The sequence below is a fragment of the Suncus etruscus genome, chromosome 18 (genome assembly GCF_024139225.1).
Source record: "Suncus etruscus isolate mSunEtr1 chromosome 18, mSunEtr1.pri.cur, whole genome shotgun sequence".
Taxonomy (NCBI): Eukaryota; Metazoa; Chordata; class Mammalia; order Eulipotyphla; family Soricidae; genus Suncus; species Suncus etruscus.
The window spans coordinates 41,662,891-41,688,104 of NC_064865.1; the positions used below are offsets into that span (position 1 = coordinate 41,662,891).

At 40.4% G+C, this 25,214-nt stretch overlaps 1 protein-coding gene across 1 annotated transcript in view; it reads left to right on the forward strand.

Annotated features, from left to right (window-relative positions):
• Nucleotides 1-25,214, forward strand: part of HIVEP1 (HIVEP zinc finger 1) — a 149,032-nt gene that overhangs the window by 105,458 nt on the left and 18,360 nt on the right. The window contains exons 4-7 of the mRNA XM_049765232.1: nt 2,255-8,163; nt 13,141-13,274; nt 13,958-14,133; nt 18,876-18,977. Of these exons, the coding sequence (XP_049621189.1) occupies nt 2,255-8,163; nt 13,141-13,274; nt 13,958-14,133; nt 18,876-18,977 (6,321 nt within the window). The remainder of the gene's footprint in view (nt 1-2,254; nt 8,164-13,140; nt 13,275-13,957; nt 14,134-18,875; nt 18,978-25,214) is intronic.

The following is a 25,214-nucleotide window of genomic DNA, read 5'->3' on the forward strand; positions in this document are numbered from 1 at the left end:
CTGGCTGCCAGAGTCTGGATGGGGCCTTTAATGGGCAGTTTTGTTTCTTTTTCTTTTTTTTTTTTTTTTTTTTTGTGGTTTTTGGGTCACACCCGGCAGTGCTCAGGGGTTATTCCTGGCTCCAGGCTCAGAAATTGCTCCTGGCAGGCACGGGAGGACCATATATGGGACGCCGGGATTCGAACCGATGACCTCCTGCATGAGAGGCAAACGCCTTACCTCCATGCTATCTCTCCGGCCCCTTTTTCTTTCTTAATCACTTGTAACTGCTCTACTCTGAGTGGCTAGGAACCGCTGCTCCTCCAAGTGGTTTCTCTTTAGGTTTATATATATTTTAACAGCCTCCCCCTGTGGCTTTTGCTTTCATTACAATCCACCTCTGAGTGTTTCGGAAGTACATGGGCAAGCTGTTCACTTTAGATAATAATTGTCGTTGTTCCTTCTGCCTGTTTGCCTGTGTGAGAGGCAGAAAGTGCATCAGTGACCTGTAGAAGAAATCATCCTTTTATGAGTGAATGCACAGATAAATGAAAGCAAATTTGTTCAATGTCAGTTGGTAAAAGTATCACCGGTACAAATGCCTGTACCTCATTTTCTTTGCTTATGGTATTTCAGGTGTGACACTATGCCACTATTCTTAGGGGAGACTTTCTGAGTAAAAAAGCAACTTTGGCGAAATCATGGATTTTTTTGTCTACTAGTTTTTATATACTAGAATATTTTTATTCTCTAAGTTTTATCTTCAGCAAGTAAATATTAGCTATTATAGTGTAGTTTTTGGTCTAGTATAACTTTCAAACATGTCCATTATAATAATTTGAAAATTATGACAAATTGAGATTATTTTACTTTTCTACAAATAAGTAATATAAACTTGAATAATTTTTATTATGTGCTGAAAGGAACCAATAAATGGAAACAAATGTGGCAAATGCTGTTTGCTTAAATATATATAATCCTTGGCAGAGTTTTGGGTGCTGATTTACTTCCTAGATTTACTGGCTAAAAATGAATTTGTATCTTCTCTCCTGCAATTCAGTGTATTTACTTATGTATCTGCCTATATAGGATTCATGATAAATAAATGCAACCACTTGGACACTTTTGTTCACTTCAAATGACTTTCAGTTAATGGCCATTTCAACATGACTTACAATTTTGGTGAAGAGCTGCAAGCAAATAAGTTGATTTGCTTTTATTTTATTTTTTTGTCTAATGCTATAATTGCTACATTAACAGTATTTCATAGTTCTACCAACTAATGTCTCATGATCATGAGTTCTGTTCTAAAAATAATTATATAGTTTTTTTCTCATGAGAATACAGCCCTTTTCTCATTAGACTATTTTAGAGTGATACTTGGATGTAGAAAGTTGCTAAAAACTGGAAACATGCTAAATGTGACAAATAAACACCCAGCATTGAAAGGTTTCCCCCAGTGGGCCAATTTCCTCCAAACTGGTGTGTGGAAAAAATTCCTCAAGATGTGAGAGGCTAAGGAGTTATGGGACATGATTTAATTTCAAAGGGTCTTTTTCAAAGACCTCAGTGAGACAGAGAGGTAAAGGGAATTGTTTAGTATTCTTGGAGCCAGGGAGATAGCATAGTAGTCATGGGTATATGAACAGCATGTGTAGGGCCCCAAGTTTAAATCCAGTGTTGCATGGCCCCCCACATCCACTGTGGGGAAGCCCCTCAGCCTTACTGAATGAGTAAGTTCAGTAACCTACTGAACCAGTAGGCCTAGTTTGCCAAGTGTCACTGAGAGTGGCTAAAGGGGCTCCCTCACACCCAAAACAAAAGCTAAACACAAGAGAAGAACATCGCATTTTATAGTACAATTTGTGGGATTATTTAAATATACATTTATTCTCAGTATTCACATGTTATTGTGCAGTTTTACTCATCATGATTTTCTATGTTGCCATCTTCAGTTGGGATAACATCCTTATGATTTTTCTTTAGGGATAGAGGTTAGGTCATATCTGGAAATGATCTGGAACTGTTCCCAGTTCAGTGATAGGAATCACTGCGAACAGTGATGCTGGGGACAGATAGAACAGAGAGAATCCAGGTCTCTTGCATGCAAAATATATGCTCTAGCTCTCTGAGCCATTTCCCTTGGCCCCTGTCATTTTAATTCTTAAAAGAAATTATAGTTGGTGTGTGTGTGTGTGTGTCTGTGTGTGTCTGTGTGTGTCTGTGTGTGTGTCCTATTTTGCTAATTCATTTCCTTTTCTCTTTTTTTGAATAGAGATCTTAGAGGCTGGAACAAAAGGAACTTCAGAATCCCTTAAAGGTGTGAAACGGAAAAAGATTGTAGCTGAGAATCACCTGAAAAAAATACCCAAGTCTCCACTGAGAAATCCTCTTCAGGCAAAACACAAACAGAATGCAGAAGAGCCATTTTTCCCAGTTCTTCAGAGAGCTGCGGAGCCTGCCAAGCACCAGCACCGCAGCCCTGTGAGAAATGGAAAGCAGTCGACCAGACACAATGGAGAGGCCCCGGGGATAACTGCTGAGGCCTCTAAGTTGGAAGAATCCCTGTCCTCAAAGAAGCCACTATTTCTGCAGCACCCATCAGAACTACGTCGCTGGCGATCAGAAGGCTCAGAGCCCTCCCAATTAAATTTTCTTGATGGCAAATGTGACTCGTTGTGTAGCAAAACCAGGACTGACCACAGTGAATGTATCTCCTCCAATGGTCGGACTCCTTCCTCTCCATATGCCAGCACCGCATTTGATGTCTTACTGAAAGCGATGGAGCCAGAACTGAGCACCTTGTCACAGAAGGGATCCTCTGATGCAGTCAGCGTAGAAAAACTGAGACCAAATAAGGCTGCACCACCCCCTTCACACTTGCAAAACTGCTCAGTAGAGGCCCCCAGCCAGACATCCCAAGAATTTGTCACCCAGTCCCCGTCTTCTTCCAGTACCTCATACGCCATCCAAGTGCCTGCAGCTCCAAAGAAGGAGCCAGCAGCAGCACAACCCATTCCACACACATATAATCAGCTTGAACACTTGGTCTTGAAACCCAACCAACTCACTCAACAGCTTCCATTGTGTTCAGGCTTCACCAGGTCGCTGACAAATGTGCAAAATCACGAGACTGCCAAGCTGGAACAAGTGTGTAATATAGTAGTGACCTCTTCAGTAGGTCTGACTCCACCTCCCACTAGAACTCAGGTTATCCCTCAAAACCAGCAAATGGATTCTGTTTCCCCTATGTCCATAAGTCCCACTCATGTGACACAGTCACCCCCCGCACCAGTTTATAACTCAACCCCCGTCACCTCTGTTGTCAACCACAGCGTAGAGCAAATGTGCAATCTTCTTCTGAAAGATCAGAAGCCCAAGAAGCAAGGAAAATACATTTGTGAGTATTGCAATCGAGCTTGTGCAAAGCCTAGTGTGCTTTTAAAACACATCCGCTCCCACACCGGCGAGCGGCCCTACCCCTGTGTGACCTGTGGATTTTCCTTTAAGACTAAAAGTAATCTGTACAAGCACAAAAAATCTCACGCCCATACGATCAAACTGGGTCTCGTCTTGCAACCAGACTCGGGTGGCTTGTTTCTGGCCCACGAGTCTACCAAAGCACTTAGCATCCACTCAGATGTCGAAGACAGTGGGGAAAGTGACGATGATGCCACTGTGGATGAGAGACAGAATGACTCGGGCTCCATGGATTTGCAGCCCACGCAGGTCACCAAAACAGCCTCAAGTTCCGAAGCGTTACTCAAATCAGCCCCAGTTCTGAGCCATCCAGAGCAGGCGGTTGGTGACATTTTGCCGCAGGACAGGTCTTCAGAATCCCAACTGGTGACAGAACTGCCAAAAGTGGTGGTCCACCCTGTCAACCTGTCCCCATTAAGAGGTGAGAGCCCCAAGGTTCTGGACTCAAAGGCTGATGTTTCCTGTGCAAAACCCAAGGACCTCCAGGTAACCAGTGCATTGTCACATCCACCCTGGGTGTCCTCCCTGGAAATCAGTGAGAAGTGTCATCAGGCAAGAGACGCGAGCCAGACAAAAGGAAAGCCAGAGTCGCATATAGGAACAGCACATGCCCAGTTGCAAAGGCAGCAGGCAACAGATTACTCCCAGGAGCAACAAGGGAAACTTCTGAGCCCCCGAAGTTTGGGAAGTACAGATTCGGGCTACTTTTCCCGTTCCGAAAGTGCAGATCAGACAGCTAGTCCACCGACACCCTTTGCCAAATCGTTACCAATCCCAGACCACGACTCAAGTAAGCATAACGGGCCCCCTACACCTCGTCTCAACACACCAGCACTTCCTATCCTGCCAGCGGGGGACAAAGCATTGCAACCAGGTCAGATGCGTCCCCCTTTGGCCACCAAAACTCTGGAGGAACGAATCTCGAAGCTCATCTCGGACAATGAAGCCTTGGTAGACGATAAGCAGCTAGATAGTGTAAAGCCACGGAGAACCTCTCTTTCCCGACGAGGAAGCATCGATTCGCCCAAATCATACATATTTAAAGATTCTTTCCAATTCGACTTAAAACCCATGGGTCGGAGAACCAGCTCAAGCTCTGACATACCAAAGTCCCCTTTTACCCCTACTGAAAAATCGAAGCAAGTATTTCTTCTCTCTGTTCCTTCCCTTGATTGTTTGCCTATCACCAGAAGTAATTCCATGCCCACCACTGGTTACTCAGCAGTCCCTGCAAACATAATACCTCCGCCACATCCGCTGAGGGGAAGTCAGTCCTTTGATGACAAAATTGGAGCCCTCTATGATGATGTCTTTGTGTCAGGACCTAACACTTCTGTGCCCCAAAGTGGACATCCCCGGACCCTGGTTAGACAGGCTGCCGTGGAGGACTCTTCCGCAAACGAAAATCATATTCTTGGTACGAGCCAGTCCTTGGACGAGAGCTACCAGGGCTGTGGGGCCACCAGTGAAGTCATCTCTGCCAGGAACAAGGCCTCAGCGCCTGGACATTTGGAAAAAAAGAAGTCCCACCAAGGGCGCGGAACAATGTTTGAGTGTGAAACTTGTAGAAACCGGTATAGAAAACTGGAAAATTTTGAGAACCACAAGAAATTTTATTGTTCAGAGTTGCACGGACCTAAAACCAAAGTCACCATGAGAGAACCCGAACACAGCCCTGGTCTGAGTGGCACACAGCCTCAAATCCTACACTACAGAGTAGCTGGTTCCATGGGGGTCTGGGAACAGACACCCCAGATCAGAAAAAGGCGGAAGATGAAAAGTGTGGGGGATGATGATGAGCTTCAACAAAATGAAAGTGGATCTTCTCCTAAAAACTCTGAGGGGCTTCAATTTCCAAATAATGGAGGCTCAGCTTCTGTTTTGCCAAGGCATAATGTTTCTGTAACAAACGACCAGCAGCAGAGAAACATCCAGTTGCAAAGTTCCCAAATGCAGCTTGTTGCCAGGGGTCCCGACCAGAGCATTGATCCCAAGTTGTCTACCATCTTGGAGCAGCAGGTCAATGCAGCAGCCACCCCAGAGAAAGTCGAGTTGAAAAGACACGGAGCTGGGATCTCAGTCATCCAGCATACCAACTCACTAAGTAGACCCAATTCCTTCGAAAAGCTTGAGTCTTTCGAAAGGGGTTCCCCTGTTTCATTCCAGGAACTGAGCAAGACAGTCAAGCTTGGGACTCTGAAAGGAACAGGAGTAGCCCAAGAAGAAGGGCGCACTTGTCGGAATGTGCCTTCTGCTCCCCAGCTCACTCACTCAGATGCCCTTAAAGCAGACCTTCAGGAAGGCCCAAGAAAGATTTCAAATGAACGGCACATTTTAGGGCAGTCCTCGAGGCTCGTTCGGCAGCACAATATTCAAGTCCCGGAAATTCTGGTCACAGAAGAACCAGACCGGGACCTGGAAATCCAAGGCCATGATCACGAAAAATCAGACAAATTCAGTTGGCCCCAGCGTAGTGAGACCTTGTCCAAACTGCCAACAGAGAAGCTGCCGCCCAAAAAGAAAAGACTTCGTCTTGCTGAGATAGAGCATTCCTCAACTGAATCGAGTTTTGATTCCACTCTCTCCAGGAGTCTAAGTAGGGAGAGTTCTCTGTCACACACTTCAAGTTTCTCAGCTTCATTGGACATAGAGGACGTTTCTAAATCTGAGGCTTCCCCCAAAATTGATTTTCTAAATAAAGCCGACTTTCTCATGATGCCAGCAGGCTCTAATACACTTAATGTTCCTGCAACTCCCAGGGAAATGAGGCGTGCTGCATCCGAACAGATTAATTGCATGCAGACTTCCATGGAGGTCTCTGATTTCAGAAGCAAATCTTTTGACTGTGGAAGCATAACTCCATCTCAGAAAGCCCCACTCGTTGAAATGCAACCCCCAACATCTCCTTCTGGCCTTGGTGGACCTGGGCACGTGCCTCTCTTAGAGAGAAGGAGGGGCCCACTGATTCGGCAGATATCTTTAAGCATAGCTCCAGAGAGTACTCTGTCTCCTGCGAACCCATCGTCTTTCCAAATGGTCACTCTTCCCAGACTGAATGTTGGACCACAGCTGGCCAACACATCTCTAGCTGAATTTCCAGCAAAAGCTTTGTACTCCCAAACTCAAGTTAAAGATCTACAAGCCGAAATTTCAAATTCCAGCGCCACTAACATATTTCCTGTCCAACAACTTTTGGGTATAAATTTGTTAAATCCAATCCATGCTCCTGTTAGCCACAAAAATGTTCCAGTGTCTACACAGAGTGTCAAGCAAGATTCAGGGCCCAGTTTATGTGTACCTTCTAAAGATGAGGGTTGCTTTGCTCCCAAATATCAACTTCAATGTCAGGTGTTCACTGCCAGTCAGTCTTGCTCTTCTGTACAGTCTTTGCCAAAGCCAATTCTTGCAGATCCTGTTCAGGCCAACCATCAAGCGACCCCACTAGCATTACCACCCAAATTAGTAGTTACCATGTCCAGTTCATGCCCTCTGCCACCACTGACGCTTGGGCCATTCAGTGGTCAGGTGCAGAAGGTGCCACCATCATTCACGCCACCTGTGCATCTGCAGAGTAATGTTCCAGCTTACTCTTTGGCCACCGTCACACCGCTGCCACAAATTCTAGTCACCCAAGACCTATCCAGTCAGCCTCTTTGCCAGGCTAGTCAGAGTATCGTGCCAATTGGTGAACAAAATCCCATGCCAAAATCACAGAAAGATCATCTGAATGCTTTGCCAAATCCGAAGGAAGACCTTGTTTGCAATAATGTCTTTTCAGAGATGGACTCAAATTCTTCTCTGTCACAACCTATGCCCCCAGCTCAGAAAATGTCTGTCGGTAGACTTTCCCCACAACAAGAATCTTCTGCTTCGAGTAAAAGGATGCTTTCTCCAGCAAATAGTCTAGACATTGCCATGGAAAAGCACCAAAAACGCGCTAAAGATGAAAATGGAGCTGTATGTGCAACAGAGACTAGACCATTAGAATCGTTGAGTTCCAAAGTGAATGAAGTTAAACACAAGAAACCTGTCTTAGTGAGGCAAGTTTGTACTACGGAGCCCCTTGAAGGTGTGATACTGGAACAGGATGTGTTTTACCAGACTGAAATTGGTAGTAAATCTAGTAACTTGGCGAATGTTTTACCAGCCGATAATTTATCATCCAGGCACTCGAAGACCTTAACTGTAGAACCCATAAAAGAACTGCAAGAGACTGAAAGTCTGAAGTCATCCCCATCACTCGCCCTGACGGTTAAAACCTCACCTGTCCTTTCAGAAAGTACTCATGCTTCCCCTTTGGAATGTCTCGACAATAACCAAGAAAGGATTAAAAATCAAGGCAACAAAGTGAATATTCACGAGCAAAGTCAACTGCCAAGTACCATGCTCTCAGTGGTTGAGGCTGGAGACACGCGGCAGCTCTCTTTCCCCAGCTTGAAGACGACCACCAGCTTTACTTGGTGTTATCTGTTACGACAGAAGGCCTTGCATCAGCTGCAGAGTGACCAGAAAACATCGGCCTATGCAGACTGGACAGTCAGCAATAGTAATCCAAATCCCCTCGGCTTGCCTACAAAAGTTGCTCTTTCTCTTCTTAATTCCAAACAGAAGATGGGAAAATCACTGTATTGTCAAGCAATAACCACCCATTCCAAGTCAGATTTATTGGTCTATTCAAGCAAGTGGAAAAGCAACTTAAGCAAGGTACTTGAAATAGCTTTTATGGTCAAAGAATTTATGCAAACTAGTTTTAATGTCTTGCTGTGCTTAAGCATTTTAATTGAAGTTGTATTTTAATTTCGAATGACAGCTTATGCTTGATGTGTGCAGCTAGTGGAAGGAAAGAATATGTTTGCCCTAGGAATCATACTCATAATTTTAATGGGTCTGTCTTGAGATATTTGGAAAATGATAACTTGCCCTGAGTACTTTTTTAAAATCTGCTTTATCTGAATATTTGAAAAACATTTGATTAATATTGTATTCATTTTATTTTATTTTGGTTTTGGGGCCACACCTGGTGATTCTCAGGAGTTACTCCTGGCTCTGTGCCCAGAAATTGCTCCTTGTTTGGGGGACCCTATGGGATGCTGGAGGATTGAACTGTGGTCCGTCCTAGGTCATCCACATTCATGGTGAATGACCTACCACTGCACCATCATCCTTATCTTTTTTTGTTTGTTTTTGTTTTGGGGCCACACCCAACAGTGCTCAGGGGTTACTCCTGGCTATCTGCTCAGAAATAGCTCCTGGCAGGCACGGGGGACCATATGGGATACCGGGATTTGAACCAACCACCTTTGGTCCTGGATCGGCTGTTTGCAAGGCAAACACCGCTGTGCTATCTCTCCGGTCCCTCATTTTATCTTTTTAATTAAGGTTTTACTATTAGAGTAAAGTAAGATGAGTCTGTGTTTTGTCACTGCACAGGCATGGTTGCAGACATATAAATTATTGGTGACTGATCCATTTCATTTGAAATTTATAAGCTGGGCTGTTCACCCCGTCTCAGGCCAACTTAACCTCTCCCTTGCCATGCTTATCCCGCAACGTCCTCCTTTAAAGTAGTTCTCAGAATCACTCTAGAATTTGAATATCACAAAACAACCCATGCACTTAACAACTTAAACATTTCGACAATGAGGTCATACAACTATAACTTTGGGTAGTTTATGGAGACAGTCTTATTAAAGTTGCTTTTATAAAAATGGTAAAAAATCATTTAAGTTAAGGGTTTTGTGTTTTGTCTCTGAACGTTCCAATTTTGAAGTCTTTGCTTGAGGGGCTTCGTGGCAGTGTACCTGCCTTGCTTATTAAAATGTGGCCCTTGGGCCTGTCGCTGACTACATGGACACAGTGCACCATAATAGCTATAACACTGAAATATGATATTTTAAAATAAAGGTCCTTCATTCTACAGGTTTGCAAGCATATTATACAGGTTCATAAGCATATTTACTTGAAGGGAATATCACAGTTTTTGTATTATAATAGAAGTATGTACAACTTTTAGAAGGAGCTACTCTCCCAGTACTGTCATCACATTAAGCAGGAGTAGAATCAGGGAAGATACTTAAAAAGTGGTGATGTTTTAGCTGAATCTTGGAAAAGTAAGTAGTGGTATTTTCCAGCCAAACAAGAATGAGGAGGGCCAAGAGGATAGGCCAGAAGTCTGGGATGTGGCACTGGAGATACAGGGGTGAAAACACTTGCCTTGCATGTAGCCAATATTGACTCAAAACCATAGCATTATGTCTGTATGTTCCCCCAAGTAACTCTGGGGGCCACTCTCTCAAACATAGAGCCAAATAGCTCCTGAGCACCACAGGTATGGCCCATCCTCATTCTCCACAATAGGAAAATACACAAATGAAAGAAATTAAATCACAGCTCTGGAATTGCTGGGAAAAAAAATGAAAGTTTAAACTACTAAATTTAGGAGCAGAAAACAATACCCTGACATACCTGGTTCAATCTTCAGCACTGCTTAATGGTACCAGTACCACTTAATGGTACATTGTACCCGACCTAGCGCAGAATTTTTATTATTTAAAAAAAAAATTTTTTTTTTGGTTTTTGGGTCACACCTGGCAGCGCTCAGGGGTTACTCCTGGCTCTACACTCAGAACTCTCTCCTGGCAGGCTCGGGGGACCATATGGGATGCTGGGGTTCAAACCACCATCCTTCTGCATGCAAAGCAAATGCCCTACCTTCATACTATCTCTCCAGCCCATGAGCAGAATTTTTAGACCTACACCACCAACCTGATGTTTGGGAGTGGTCCTCGTTCATCCTTTCCCCCTGAGCACTACTAGGGACCCCAATAAGAAAAACTATTTAGGGGCCAGAGAAGTAGCACCATGGTAGGACATTTGCCTTGCATGCCTCAGACCCAGGACAGATGGTGGTTTGAATCCCAGCATCCAATATGGCGCCCCTTGCCTTCCAGGAGTGATTTCTGAGCACAGAGCCAGGAGGAACCCCAGGGCACCACCAGGTGTGAATGCAAAACCAAAAAAAATTTAATTGTCTGTTTAATTATATGGTAATAAGACAAAACCTAGTTCAGATAAAGAACACTTGTCTTACTTGGAGGCTGGAAATGTAGATAAAAATAAAAGAATATGGGGCCAGAGCAGTAGCACAAGCGGTAAGGCATCTGCCTTGCACGCACTAGCCTAGGACAGACAGCAGTTCGATCCCCCTGCATCTCATAGTGTCCCCCAAGCCAGGAGCAATTTCTGAGCGCATAGCCAGGAGTAACCCCTGAGTGTCACCAGGTGTGACCCAAAAATAAACAAATAAAAGTAAAAAAATATGCATTGTTGGTGGATTGCCTTTGCTGCTTTTTCGGTCAAAAGTGGTTCATCCAAACCATTTTTGAAGTATGATGTTATGAAAATATGAAGATTCTATTCTAGAACTGCTAAATCATTTTTGGAAGATGAGACCTAATGGTAAGAATTGATCTAGACTCTATATCTAGACTCTAGATCTAGGGGTCTCAAACTCGCTGCCCATGGGCCGCAAATGGCCCTCCATACAACACTTTGTGGCCCTGCCCTAGAGGAATCTTTTTTTGTTTTGTTTTGTTTTAGTTGTTTGGGTCACACACCCCAATGTTCAAGGCTTACTACTGACTTTGCACTCAAGGATCACCCCGACTTTGCCTCCTGCGGCCCCCAGGTAAATTGAGTTTGAGACCCCTGAGAGTTTCAAGTATATTGCTGAAGTGTCAATGAAACCTGACTTTCCTTCAGAACCAGGGTCTAGGGGACCAATTACACATAGGAAATGTGTATTTGAATTTGGATCTGAAGAGGTACAGGGGGAAGATTCATGAGAATATAATTGGGAGAAATTAATGAGATGCTCAGGAAACATGAAAGTAAGAGACGTGGGCCTTATGTGAGTCCTATAGATAACAACTGTATAAAGGAGTGTATGAGTTGGGAGAGTTAACATAGGAAACTGAAAGGGACGTCCATAGGAAAGAAAAAGAACTCGGAAGATGTAATGTATCATAGATTAAGGAAGAAGATATTGCATGCAAAATCATCAATAAAGATGGATTTGACAGAATATCTGGAGATTTGAGTCATAGGAGTATGTGACTATAGAGATAGAAGCTTGGGTAGTTGGTTGACTCACAGTCTAAATATAGATTTATTGATCATTCAAAATGGAAAAGAACACTAAAGTTAAAAAGAACTTCCTGGCCAGAGTTATGGTAGTACAGCAGATAGGACAATTGCCTTGCTTGTGGGCAACCTAGGTTCGATTCCTGGATACCCCTTATGGTTCCTTGAGTCCCCTAGGACTGAAACCAGAGCTAGAAGTAAGCCCTGCACATCACCAAATTTTGCCCCTCTCCCTCGCTCGAAATAAAAAAAAAAAAAGACTAAAGGGAACAAGAAGCTCACCAGCATAAAATGCCATGGAATAGCTGAACATATAAAGACTAAAGAAATGACAGGGATTTGGACACATAGCTCCTTAGTAATGGTGAATAGAAGCCCGTAAGAAAGTGAGCAAAAGACAGTGGAATTTGGTGAAAACAAGGCAAGAATTACTGTTAATGATATACAAGGAAAAGCATAGATTTTAGATTGTGGGGAAAAGATGTGTTTGCCAGAAATAAAAAAAAAATTGCTTTTCTTTACTCCTGATATTGGGATCCCAGAATATTGTTTCCAAGGCCACATAAGCCTCCTTTCCTACAGTGATACATCCTACCATCACTTAACTGTCACTATTAAGTCATCTCAGAGGAGTCCCTAGATTATGAAAGTCAGGCCTTGTGTTGGATTTGGCCAAAGGATTGAAGTCAACACTTGACCTTGGACAAGTGATTTAAACCTAAACCCTTTCTCATGGGATATAAACTCATTTTCTGTCTACCACATCAGGTTATGTGTGAATGGAATGGATTGAGGCGTGAGACTACTAATTGTGAGTTGTGAGGTTTTAAAAAATCATGTAAAATCTTAAGTGGCGTTACTATAGTGTATCTGTAAGTACACTTTTATCACCTCCATGATCATTGCCATTTTTTGCTAGGCATTTATAATTATTAAACAAAATCTGACTTTTCATCCTGGCTTTATGATACTAATGTCTAACATTTTTTGAGAAGCTATAAAATTTAAACAGTAATTATGGCTTTCGAGTATTTGGAGGAAGGGTAATGAAATAGTGGGAAATAGGGCTTCTGCTTTACATTGAATTTGAAGCTCTTAGTCATGTTTATTAGGAATATAAATCATTATTATACCAAAAGGTAACTAATTCTTTTATATCTGTAAACAACAAAATCTTTAAGACATAAGCTTAATTTGCAGTATGAGTGATTTCTTAGGTGAAAGGATGTTGACTATTCTGTTAAAAAAATTTCCTCTTATATATGTGAATACCAAAGTGGGGAATTGTGAAGCAATTATATGGGGGTGTTGTTGAACTGTGGTGGAGTTTTAAAATAGAATGTTTATCAGTTTGCTCTGGCTTAAAGAGATATATGAAAATAAGGGAAGAGATAGCATAAAGGACCTTTAAACTTACTACATTTTTTTGAAATGCATTTTATGAACTCTAACTCTCACGTGTTTAATTTCCAAGTGAAACGTTAGCATGTTTGTTTTACGGTTTTATTAAATTAGTTTCTCTTTTTTTCTTCCTTTCAGAGAGCATTAGGTAATCAAAAGTCCACAGTAGTTGAATTCAGCAATAAAGATGCCTCTGAAATTAACAGTGAGCAAGATAAAGAAAATTCCTTAATCAAAAGTGAACCAAGAAGAATTAAAATATTTGATGGAGGGCAAGTACAAATTTTACTTCTTAAATGTACATTTAAACTTAGATTTTAAATGTACATTTCCTTTTGTGTGACAGAACACTTTCCCATGCCAGTTTTAGTCAAATGTTAGACATTTCTCAGATATTAGCAGAATCATGAGGGCACCATACATGTTACTATGATGTTAACTAATTCCATTTCAATACCTAAAAATGAATACTTAGGAAACATTGGAAGTCCTAGGAATTAACTTAGTTTTTCAGGGAGTCCAGTGTTTCACATTGATTTACAAGAGGAATGACTTGAAAAATCTCTTCTCAGAGGAGTTCATTCATTTTGTGAATTTGATGATAAGAAAAACAGATTGTTCCAACCAATTGTAGTTCAACTTAACTCCAGTTAAGTGCTGATTGAAGCTCAGATATAACTCAACAATTATAGTGTTGGTGATTGGATTTTGATGGTAAAACTTAGATCAGTTACTTAGGGTAAATAAGTTCAAACTAATTATTGAGTACATTCAGCTGGTTAGAATCAACTATTAACATATTAATTTAAAACACCCTTGTTGCTTTTGACTAGCTTAAAAGTTATTTTGAGTCTGAACGTTTTGTCTTGATTATTTTAGATTGCTCTTTTAATCAGTCATTTCTCAAAGTGATAGTATTCAGTCTCCCCGTTCATTTTTTTTTCTCTAAAATTAGATATAAATCAAATGAAGAGTATGTCTATGTCCGAGGCAGGGGAAGAGGAAAGTACATCTGCGAAGAATGTGGAATCCGTTGTAAGAAGCCTAGTATGCTAAAGAAGCACATACGAACCCATACTGATGTGCGCCCCTACCATTGCACATACTGCAACTTCTCCTTTAAGACTAAAGGTAGGACTTTTCATGTAAATTGAGTTAGTTATGCTGAGACCCAACCTTGGTTGACCCAAAGATGCAATCTTTAAATAGACTTGTACGTAAATTACATCTTGTCAGTATTGTAGTCCTGTTGTAGTCTAGATCTCTTAAAAAACAAGTTTTAATTATACTCTTTGAGCATCTATATCTATATCATAAATATAATATTTTAGAAGGAGCAACTGCCCCTTTTGAATTTACTCTCAAATTACAGTTGCATAGCCTGATGACTAATTCACTTATAAAAATATTTTGTAGCTGAAGAAGACAAATTTTCATGATCTAAAAATTTATTTGGGTGTTACAATATTAAAGATAAATTTGAGATGATAACCACTTAAAAACTGACGGTGACTGCAGTTGTGTTTTATTATCTAATTTTAGGTATGGGTAACCAATTTTCCCCCCATGGTGGCTTTTTTTTTAATCAAGATTCTGTTGAATTTCAGTTTCAAAATTTTGTAACTTGTATTGTTTACAAAGGGCACGCAGAACTAGTTATTAAATTTTGTATTATTTCTTTTTTTTTTACTTAAATTGCATGCTTTTATTATAGTTAGGATAATTTTACCTTTTCTGCAGATCTGTTAATGTACAATGGATGAACTACTCAAATAATTTGGAACTTTATTCATGAGTTGCTATATAAATTTTGTTGCTTGAGATTACCAAAAAAGGAATCTAAAAGAAGTCTTATAAAATCCTTTAAAAAGTATAAAAACTGCAATTTGTATTTTTTTATAAAAGGCTATTTTTTTTTTAATTTAACATTGGCTTTTATCTGACTTGGTCCATTTGGTTTTAAAGATTGACCGACTAGGGCTGGAGAGATAGCGTAAAGGTAGGGCTTTTGCATGCAGAATGACAGTGGTTCAAATCCCAGCATCCCATATAGTCCCCTGAACCTACCAGGAGCGATTTCTGAGCATAGAGCCAGGAATAACCCCTGAAAGTTGCCGGGTGTGACTCAAGAACAAACAAATAAAAATAAACAAAGATTGACCGACTAGCAAAATGTATTACCTTATTTTATTTTTGGCTAATATTACTGATACCATTCACTGAATAATTTTGGCTGATAGTGATTGAACCACTAAGTATTAATCTTAAGTGAAAATACTTCAAAACAGCAACAAATGAAATTTTAGATCCGTGTTTAGTAAATTGTTGCTCAAAGTGTGATGATTATGTGTGAGCGGTTTCTGCCTTTAACTTCTTGAATATGCGAATCTGAATGCACATTAAATTGGTGCTAGCCACCACTTACTGCCTTTGCTACAGAAACTGACTAGTAAAGCAAACATTAGAAATTTGGTATTACTCAGCTGTTGGTATGACAGTTACCTTCTTGAAATGGTGGAGTTCCTTTAGAAAACCAGACCTTCTGTGAAGAGATGTAAACAAATTACAGAGTGCTTTTCAAAGTAAATAATAGTAGATCTGTTTGCAGATGAGGTTGTAGAATTTGACCAGTCTTTTAAATTGCCAGCTGTTACCCACAGAATCACAGAGATTAACGCCTAATACATTTTGCCCTGCTCTGATTTACCCTGTTATTCTAGGCAATTTGATTCTAAGCAAAGTGATATAAAGGCATGCTTCCTGAATATGGGTGTGCAGAGACAGCAAAGTCTGGTCTGATGAGTAGTCTATAGAGCGGAATCAGTGATGCTGATGGAAAGGGGGTGTCACCCACTTCATGTGGATCATAAAATTACAATTCAGGTTTTTGTTGTTGTTGTTGTTGCTGGGCCACACCTGGCGGTGCTTGAGTTACTCCTGCCTCTCTGGCTCTGCTCTCAGAAATCAATCCTGGCAGGCTTAGAGGACCATATAGGATGCTGAGGATTGAGCCTGGGTCAGTCATATGCCAGGCAAATGCCCAACCCACTATGCTATTGCTATGTCCCCGCAATTTTCTGAGCATATTTTCAAAATAATGTTAATTAATTTTTTTTCACCATTTTATTTTAAAGGTTAGTTACTGAAAGATATACTAAATTGACCTCTCTGTAGAATGTTTCATTTATAGTATAGAAAGTTAACAGAGTATTTTTGATAGGAGCCCAGAAACAAAAATTTCCCTGTATTTTAAAAGATTTTGAGCAGTTTTTCTTGAAACCGGTCAGAATTTCTCTTAGAAAAATTAGCCTGCAAAACTGGGGGAGGGGGGGATATTTTCATTTTATAAGCATATTTAAAATACAAATTGTTTTATTTTAAATTGATGAGTTGGTTTAAATTAAGAAGTTGGTTAATATAAAATTTGTCATAAAATTAATAATATAAAAATAATAATAAATATTGCTTCTTGGCCTTTTGGCTAAAATCAAGTGTAATAATAATAATAATAAATAATGTAAAAGGTAAAAGGTAATATAAAAATAATAGTTCAAGGGACCGGAGTGGTGGCACAGCGGTGCACATGCTAGCCTAGGACAAACTGTGGTTCGATCCCCCAGAGTCCCATATGGTCCCCCAAGCCAAGAGCGATTTCTGAGCACATAGCCAGGAGTAACCCCTGAGCGTCATTGGGTGTGGCCAAAACAAAACAAAACAAAACAAAACAAAACAAAAAAAATAGTTCAAGCATAGATGAGAAACTATGCTTAATGAAACTCAAATTTGCCTAGTGCAATTATGCATTGACTTAGGAAGTTAAATAACTTGCTGTGGCTTTCTATAGAGGGAATAAAAAGCATTTAGAAAGAGAAATATTAGCAGACCTTATCATTGAGATTTTGTAATATTTTTTTAAAATAGTAAACATGTGTTTTGGGGCTGGAGAGCTAGCATGGAGGTAGTGTGTTTGCCTTGCATGCAGAAGGATGGTGGTTCGAATCCCAACATCTCATATGGTTCCCCCCCCAAGCCTGTGTTTTGACTTAACAAGTGGAAATTTAAACCAGATTAAGATGACCAAACCATTATTTCTCACTTTTCCATGTGAAAAAATTAAAAGTATGCAGAAAATTAGAAATTAATAATACCAATATGCCCATCATCTTCTGATAATTGTACAGTTGACTCTATTTACTTCATTTTTAAGTATATATCAATATCAGGTGTGTCCAAACATTTTAATCCAAATATTATCTCTTGAATCATAGAAATTAGGCATTGATGAATCTTAGGCATTACCTGGTCTGGTGGTACCCTTGAGCACTGGAACTCTAAGCACTGTGCTCTTGAGTGCTGCGAAGATTAAGAATCTGTCCGAACAAGTATGCCCTGTTTTAGAGACTTCTTTCTTCAGTGTCAGTGGAGTGGAATTGTAGCAGTGTAATCATATGTTCAGTTGTTACAGACCCAAAATCTGATTCAATGATTCAGATATTTTTAGCTTTCCTAAAGGTTATTTAAAAAGTATAAACCACTCATTTGTCCCCACCTGCCCAAATTCAGTATTCAGATTGTTTTCTTCAAAGAGGTCATTTCACCTTGGTGGCAGGCTCCTCAGGTAGTGGCCTTTGTCACTCTACATGAGTGGCTTGCTCCAATGAAAAATCTACCCTGCATTCTTGATTGTGTGGGCCCAGTGTGCCTACTGGATCCCAGTTCATCTGTAAAACAAAGGTTGAAATAAAGCTACCCCGGGAAACACACGTTTAGAAATACTACTATTGTGAGTATTTGCTCAACATGGTGAAGTGAGATTATTGCAAGAATCCTTCCTTGTGTTTCAAACCCATGTTGCAAAATAGAAACCCTGCTTATAATCATACTATAGTTCACAGTCCAGCTTAAAATTTAAAATTTAAACACAGCGCATTTCAGATGCTAGGAATAAAAGAGAAACACCAAGCTACCATAGTGAACACAAACATTTTTTTAGAAGCCCCTGGGGACCTCAAACCCAGATGTTTGCCCCCATATATAGGGGTTCACTGCCAGGCCTGGCACCTTGTGTCTTTGCACCATGTGGGACAAAAAGTGACCTGCTAAAATGCAAAACCCTTTCCCTATGTCCTGCAAATAACTGGTCCCGAATCAGTGATCAGAAACCAATGACGCTCTTGAAAACCCATCTGAAATGTCGCGTCAATCTAGAGTATTCCAGACACCACAGACGAGCCTTATTGAAGAATAGCTTGCAACAAACGCAGAGAGGCAGGCAAGGAAAAGAAGTCCAGGAAGGGAGAGTCCATGGGCACAACCGCTGAATAATTTGCACTCCAAGATGTATTGGAGAAATGTGGTAATAGTGTCTCTGCAGATACTTTTGTTTGTTTTTGTTTTTGTTATTTTGGGCAACACCCAGTGACGCCCAGGGGTTACTCCTGGCTATGCGCTCAGAAATCACTCCTGGCTTGGGGGACCTAATGGGATGCCTGGGGATCTAACCAAGGTCCGTCCTATACTAGCGCCAGCAAGACAGATGCCTTACTGCTCCACACCACTACTTCGTCCCCTCAGCAGATAGTTTTAAAGTGTATACAGGACAGTTGAGTCATCAATAAGGACTAGACAATGGAAACCCTAGAGGAGGCTGACTTGAGAGATCATTACTAATAAATATTTGGATTATTACAGCATCAAGATAACAAATTTATTTTTCTGGAGTTAGTTGTTGGCATTGATTGTAAACCATCTTCTGTATTTTGACTTCAAATAAGGATAAGATTTGACAGTGTTGGCAAAGGCAGTAGCAAAATTTATGTATATATACATATATAAATGCTATGTAAGCTTAGTAAACATTCTTTTTCCTTAAGGAAATCTGACAAAACATATGAAGTCCAAGACACATAGCAAGAAATGTGTGGATTTAGGCATCTCAGTAGGTTTAATAGACGAACAAGATGCAGAAGAATCAGGTAAGGCTTTCCCCATATTTTTCATAGATGCTATTTTCATTTATTGCGTCCATACTTTTCTTCCCATTCCCACTTATGCTTTCTGTCTTCATTACCTCAGTCTATTAAATCTGTTTCCCATTTCTGAGTAGTTGTTTATAGACCCCAGATTTGTTATTTTAAAAGGTTAATCTGTTTTGTTAACTACGTGTGTGTGTGTGTGTGTGTGTGTGTATGTGTGTTATGGTATGAAAAATACAGTATGTTACCTCAAGTGCGAGTATTTATCTCTGCCAAACTTTGAGAAAAAACAAGACAGTTTAGTTATTCTAACTAATCAGAAACTGGATGTATATTTTGGGATTTTCTTTTAATCCATAAGTTATCAACAAGAGTTAACTTTTTTTTATTGAATCACCCAGCTGCTTTTTGGAAATTGCTGCTCCCTTGATTTATTTAATTACTTTGATTTACTTATTAGTTTAAAAGAATAATTTTAAGAAAGAGAATTGTGATCATTTCATTGAAAATAGAGGTTTTTAAAAATAATCAAATGTGTTTAATTTACCGTACAATCAGTAATCTACCTAAATAAACCAGTCTGTGTAGGAAAAGTCACTCCATTTTTAAGGCATAATTGATGTGTCTAGTATTTGAATCACAAGAAGCAACTGTTTTTCACTTAATGCTATTGTTTGTTTATAGCCTCAGCAGAATTCAGGTGCTGATCATGGCTCTGTTGACAGGGGTCACTCCAAAGGGTGCTGGGGACCAGGGGAACAGGGATCAAACCTGGGCATATCTCCTGTAGAGCATATGCTCCAGCTTTGAAATAAAGCTGAGGAAATTGTTGCATTCTTAATAAATTAGCATCTTCATAACAAATTAACAGAGTATGGAGCTTTTAATGTTTTATACATTGATATGTTGGTACATGCTAGGAACAGCATTATCAGGATTTAAAATTTAACATTGAAAGAATTCAGCCCTGCAGTTCAATTACCAGTGGTTCCCCGCCAGAGCATCAAACCTTGCCACAGTGGTGCAGGTAATTCCTTGCACCATAGGGCCTGAGCAACATAGCATCCTCTGGCCCATGCATGGAATCACTGATATGATTAGTCAAGAGTTGCCCATGGTGAGGCTGGAGCGATAGCTCAGTGGTAGGGTGTTCGCCTTGCACGTGGCTGACTCAGGACCTACCTCAGTTCGATCCCTGGTGTCCCATGTGGTTCCCCCAAGCCAGGAGCGATTTTTACGCACATAGCCAGGAGTAACCCCTGAGTGTCACCAGGTGTGGCCCAAAAATAAAAAAACAAAAAAAGTTACCAGTGGAGTATTCAGGCCTTCTGAGCACTATTTGGGAGGCCCTCCCACAAAAAAAGGGGGGGGTGGGTGGAGACACAAAATCAATGCTAATATTGCATTGATACATGTATAATATTGTTTTTCTAGAGACGACTAAAAAACTGATTTTTTTATTGCTAGGCACTGAATATATTTTTGTTTGATGTGATACATTTGGTTAAAATTATACTTTTGCAGTTATTATAATTCACTGCTAATGGAGGCAGTTTATTTGATTATTTATTGCCATTTTGTTGAGCAAATCAGATGTAAGAAGCTAGGATAAATGAGCAACAATTTGAGTAAGTATTGTTTATTATCCACAGAGTAGGAAAACAAAGCAGAGATAACAATGGAAAACATGACTGGCGGCAGGAGCTATAGCACAACAAATAGGGCTTTTGCCTTGCACCTGGCTGTCCCAGGTTTGATCCCCAGTACCCATAGAGTCTCCAGAGCACCACCAGAAGCCAGGAATGTCCCCTGAATACAGAATCAGGAGTAACCTTTGAGCACTGCTGGGTGTGGCTCAAAAACAAAAAAAGAAAAAATAGGACTAGAAAATGTGCGAAATGTAAAAATTAATAACAGTAATCTTCCATGTTGTCTTCAGAAAAGGAGTCATGGAGGAGGGTTGATGGGGGCATGTGTGATGGGAATGTTGCACTGGTGAAGGGGGGTATTTTTTTATGATTGAAACCCAACTACAATCATGTTTGTAATCACGGTGTTTAAATAAAGGTATTATTTATTTAAAAATAAAAAGAAAGAAAGGGAATCATAAAAATGAGCTGAAATAGCTGTAGAGTATTCTGCATGTAAAAGATTGATCCCTAAGTTTACAAAGGAGTATAATTTTTTTTATTTATATTTGGTTTTGGGTTTGGGGGTCACAACCCAGCATCACTTAGAGGTTACTCCTGGCTCTACACTCAGGAATCACTTCTGGCAGGCTTGGGGGACCATGTGGGATGCCAGGAATTGAACCCAGGTCAGCCACACACAAGGCTAACACCCTCCTGCTGTGCTATAGCTTTAGCCCCATACAATATGATTTTTTACATGAATTTCTGTCTCTTTTCTTTGTGTCTCCCTCCCCCTTTCAATTAGGTTTGTTCTTGGTTTACAGCATTTCTAGAATCTTAGGGCAATAACTTCACAACTCTCTGTGCATGGAATTTACCACACCTACCACCAACATTCAAGTGCTATTCATGGAAAAATTGTGTTTTTCATCTCATCTCAGAAGCCATTGAAATTGGTTGTATGTTAGAACTCAAACTTGACAGCCTACTGAGATTGAGATGAGGTCTTGTGCTAAAACCAGTTAGTTTCACTAGTTTTGTTTGTTTCAAATTAGGTAATTAGGTTGTTTTGTTTTTTTTTAGATCATTATTACTTTATTGATAGGCCAGAGCAGTAATGGAGTAGTTTGCCTTACACATTACTGGCCTAGGTTTAATCCCAGGCATCCACTTGAGTGACTTCTGAACATAGCCTGGAATAAAACCTGAGCACCACCAGGTGTGGCCCAAAAGAATTACTGTGTTTGATCAGTGGCACCACATCTGTTTCCTCAAGTCCATCAGATCACCACTGAGCACAGCTGTGTGTGGCCCCAAAATCAAGACCAAAGGGGTAGGGGAGATAGTGCTTGCAGGTAAAGTACTTGCCAGACCCTCAGCTAACTGAATTCTATTTCCAGCACTACCTACATTTCACCAAGACATGGTTGGAGTGATCCCTAAAAACAGAACCAGTAGCTGAACATTGCTGAACAAAACAAAAACAGAAAACAAAACAAAACAAAACAAAACCCTCTTTTATCCTGTCAGCATGCCTTGTCTCCATAGCTTTTATTGTTCTTCATAGAATACCAGCACCAGAAATGTGTGCTGGCATGCCTTTGCACTCAACCACACTCTTCATATTCATTTATTTCATTGATGAAAGCAGACACAGGACAGATAACTTTTTGTGTCTTTTGTTGGCTGTTCTGTCTCCAGCTCCTTAAGATCACATCTAGCAAGAGGTAGGCATACTTACTAACCCAGTATATGGCTGAAAAAAAAGGACCTATTTAAGTTTAAAATAATTTTTGTTTTAGGGTTATTTTTTGGTTTTGTTTTAGTTTTGGGGCCATACCTGATGACATTCAAGGGTTACTCCTGGTTCTGCATTCAGAAATCACTCCAGGCAGGCTCAGGGAACCATATGAGATTCCAGGAATCGAATCCAGGTTTGTCCTGGGTCAGCCACATGCAAGGCAAATGCCCTACCACTGTGCTATCTCTCTAGCCCAAGTATAAAATAATTTTATATATTTATTAAATTTAATAGTATTATCTTCAGAATTTGATATATTAGTTTTTTTTTCATTGAATTTCCCCCACTAAAGCCAAAAGGTAGTTGTAATAACATAGCATTTGATTCTGTTACATTGAAGTCCTATCTATTTGACAACAGCCAAGGAGGTTCTGTAAGGGTTCATGAAGTCATAGTATCCTTTTATGTTGTTGGCTGTGTAGATTTGGAGATTGAACCTGTAAGGCAGGAGGTCTACCACTGAGCCATATTCCTGGCCCTGGACTTACATTTTTTTTAGTTTATTGGTTACTGAATCTGAACCTTGAAGATAATTCAAGGTGCCTATCTCTTGCACTTTTTCTTCCTCAATTATGACCTCTTGAGATTGACAAAGATCTATTCTGTTCTCAGAGTTTCAGGCAAGAAAATGCTATTTGCATTTTGATTGGTTCTCTAATTTATTGAGCACCACAGCCACTGTCTGGCACAAGCAGGTCACTGCTCAAGTGCTCTGGTCTCTTGGGGAGATGGAGTAGCTTCACTCTTGGGGGATGGATGGTTGCAAAAGGATGGTTCAGGGCATCCTAGAAAACAGAGAAGGGCTTAATTTAACTCTATGTTGAATTGTTGGGAAGATACTAGTTGGAAAGGGGGGACGAAGAAGGTAAACTTTCCACACGAAAGGTGTTTGTTATCTGAGTCCAGGCGTAGGGGACTAAGGCAGTTAAGAGCATGAGTGAGGCAGGATGGGCAGCTGGACATAGCACACTGGGAAAGCAGCGGGGGTCAGGGCATGCCATGTACACCAGTAAGACCCTGGGCACCAGAGCAATTGTGGTTTCTGCTGGGGCTGATGACACCAATTCCTTGTTGTTTCCACACCCCCAAACTGCTATGTGATTTTCCTGATACTTGTGTTGTATTAGGAATTCTCAAATGTTTATTCTCATGTTCTTTTGATTAGACATCCAGATTATCTTCCGTGATTCTTGAAACAAGAAAGCAAAAAGGAGACTTTTAAATCTGGAACCCTAGAATTTTAATTGCTCAGGGTTTGGTTTCTGTTTTGGGGGGTTAGAAGATTGTGTATTGCTGCTGTATAGTAAGAATTGGGGTAGTAATGACTAGAAGAATCTGATGTGTTAGATTTTTTTAATGTATTCAGATAAGTGATGAGTAATAAGGAGTTCTTTATTATTGCTGCCCTATTCAGATTAAAATATAAAAATCCCCTTCAGTTAAAAAAATTCTGTTCTGTAAGGTGTTTTTATGGAATATGTATCTCAAAGTTTCAGCATTCTTTATCAGATGGAGTTGTCAAGTTTGGCTGGAAAGACATATAACTTTTTTTCTTTCCCTGTGACCTCTCATTTTTGTGTCTATGTGTCTAATAATGATACAACTAATTTAGAAAACTTGCTCAATATTAAATTAGAGACCATTTTATGGAACCCGTTAAATAATTTTTCTCTTTGGTCTAGAAGATTTTTGGTCCTGTAGACTTTTCCCCATGGAAGGATTTAGTTTGTCTTTTCTTTGTGTTGCTCTGTTCTGGTTTGAGGACCTTATCTGCTGAGGTCAGGGATCGATGCTGGCAGGATTCAGGTTACATTACAGGTTACTGGGGATCAAACTTGGGTTAACCACTTGCAGGGCAAGCGTCTCTCTACCTCCAGACCCTAGTTTGCTCCTACTTCAATGTTTTTGGGATGTTTTAAAATCCTGCCCTTGATCAACTTCAAAAGGACCTTACCAGGAAGAGCAGCATCTGCTCTGTCCGTTAGTGTCAATTTCACATTCAGTTTCAGTTTCTAAGGATAAAAATTCATATTAAACTGTCAGTGAAATGATGTGTTTCCATAAAAATTAGAAGGGAGGATATTTACAGTATATGTTAGTATGTTTTGACGTCTGTGTCTCTAGCTGAAGCCTCTTCCTCTGTGGATCAAACTCCCAACCCTGGTGACTTCTGAAACTTGGGCTGTCACAGAGGCTCCACCACTCAGATTCCTGCCACCAAGTGTCTTCTGCTCTTTCTTCATCAGAAAGGAAACTTGGTGATTAAACTGGATGGGGCAGGATAGGGACTTTCCACTTCCTGCTTGTCTTAAACCTTGAATGGTGATCAGACTCACAAGATGCTTTTGGTGGCATCCTGGGGTCTTGATTTCACTTCTCATTCTTCTCCTTTACTATTCATCTGACACAGAACACACATTCCATCACTCTGTGGCAACCAGGCCCCCCCGGGGGGGGGATTTCATTTGCTTAGGTTCACCATTAAAAACATATTCTAAATTTATCTATGTAACTTATTCACTCTGCAAATACACTTAAAATTTGTGTGAAGTAATATTACTGGCTGTTATTCTGTTCAGAACTTCCTTTAGACTAAAAAAATATATATATTGAAAAAAATTCCCAAGGCTGGGGCCAGAGAATAGCATGGAGGTAGGGTGTTTGCCTTGCATGCAGAAGGACAATGGTTTGAATCCCTGCTTCCCATATGGTCCCTCGAGCCTGCCAGGAGCAATTTCTGAGTGTAGAGCCAGGAGTAACCCCTGAGCGCTGCCTGGTGTGACCCAAAAACCAAAAGCCAAAACA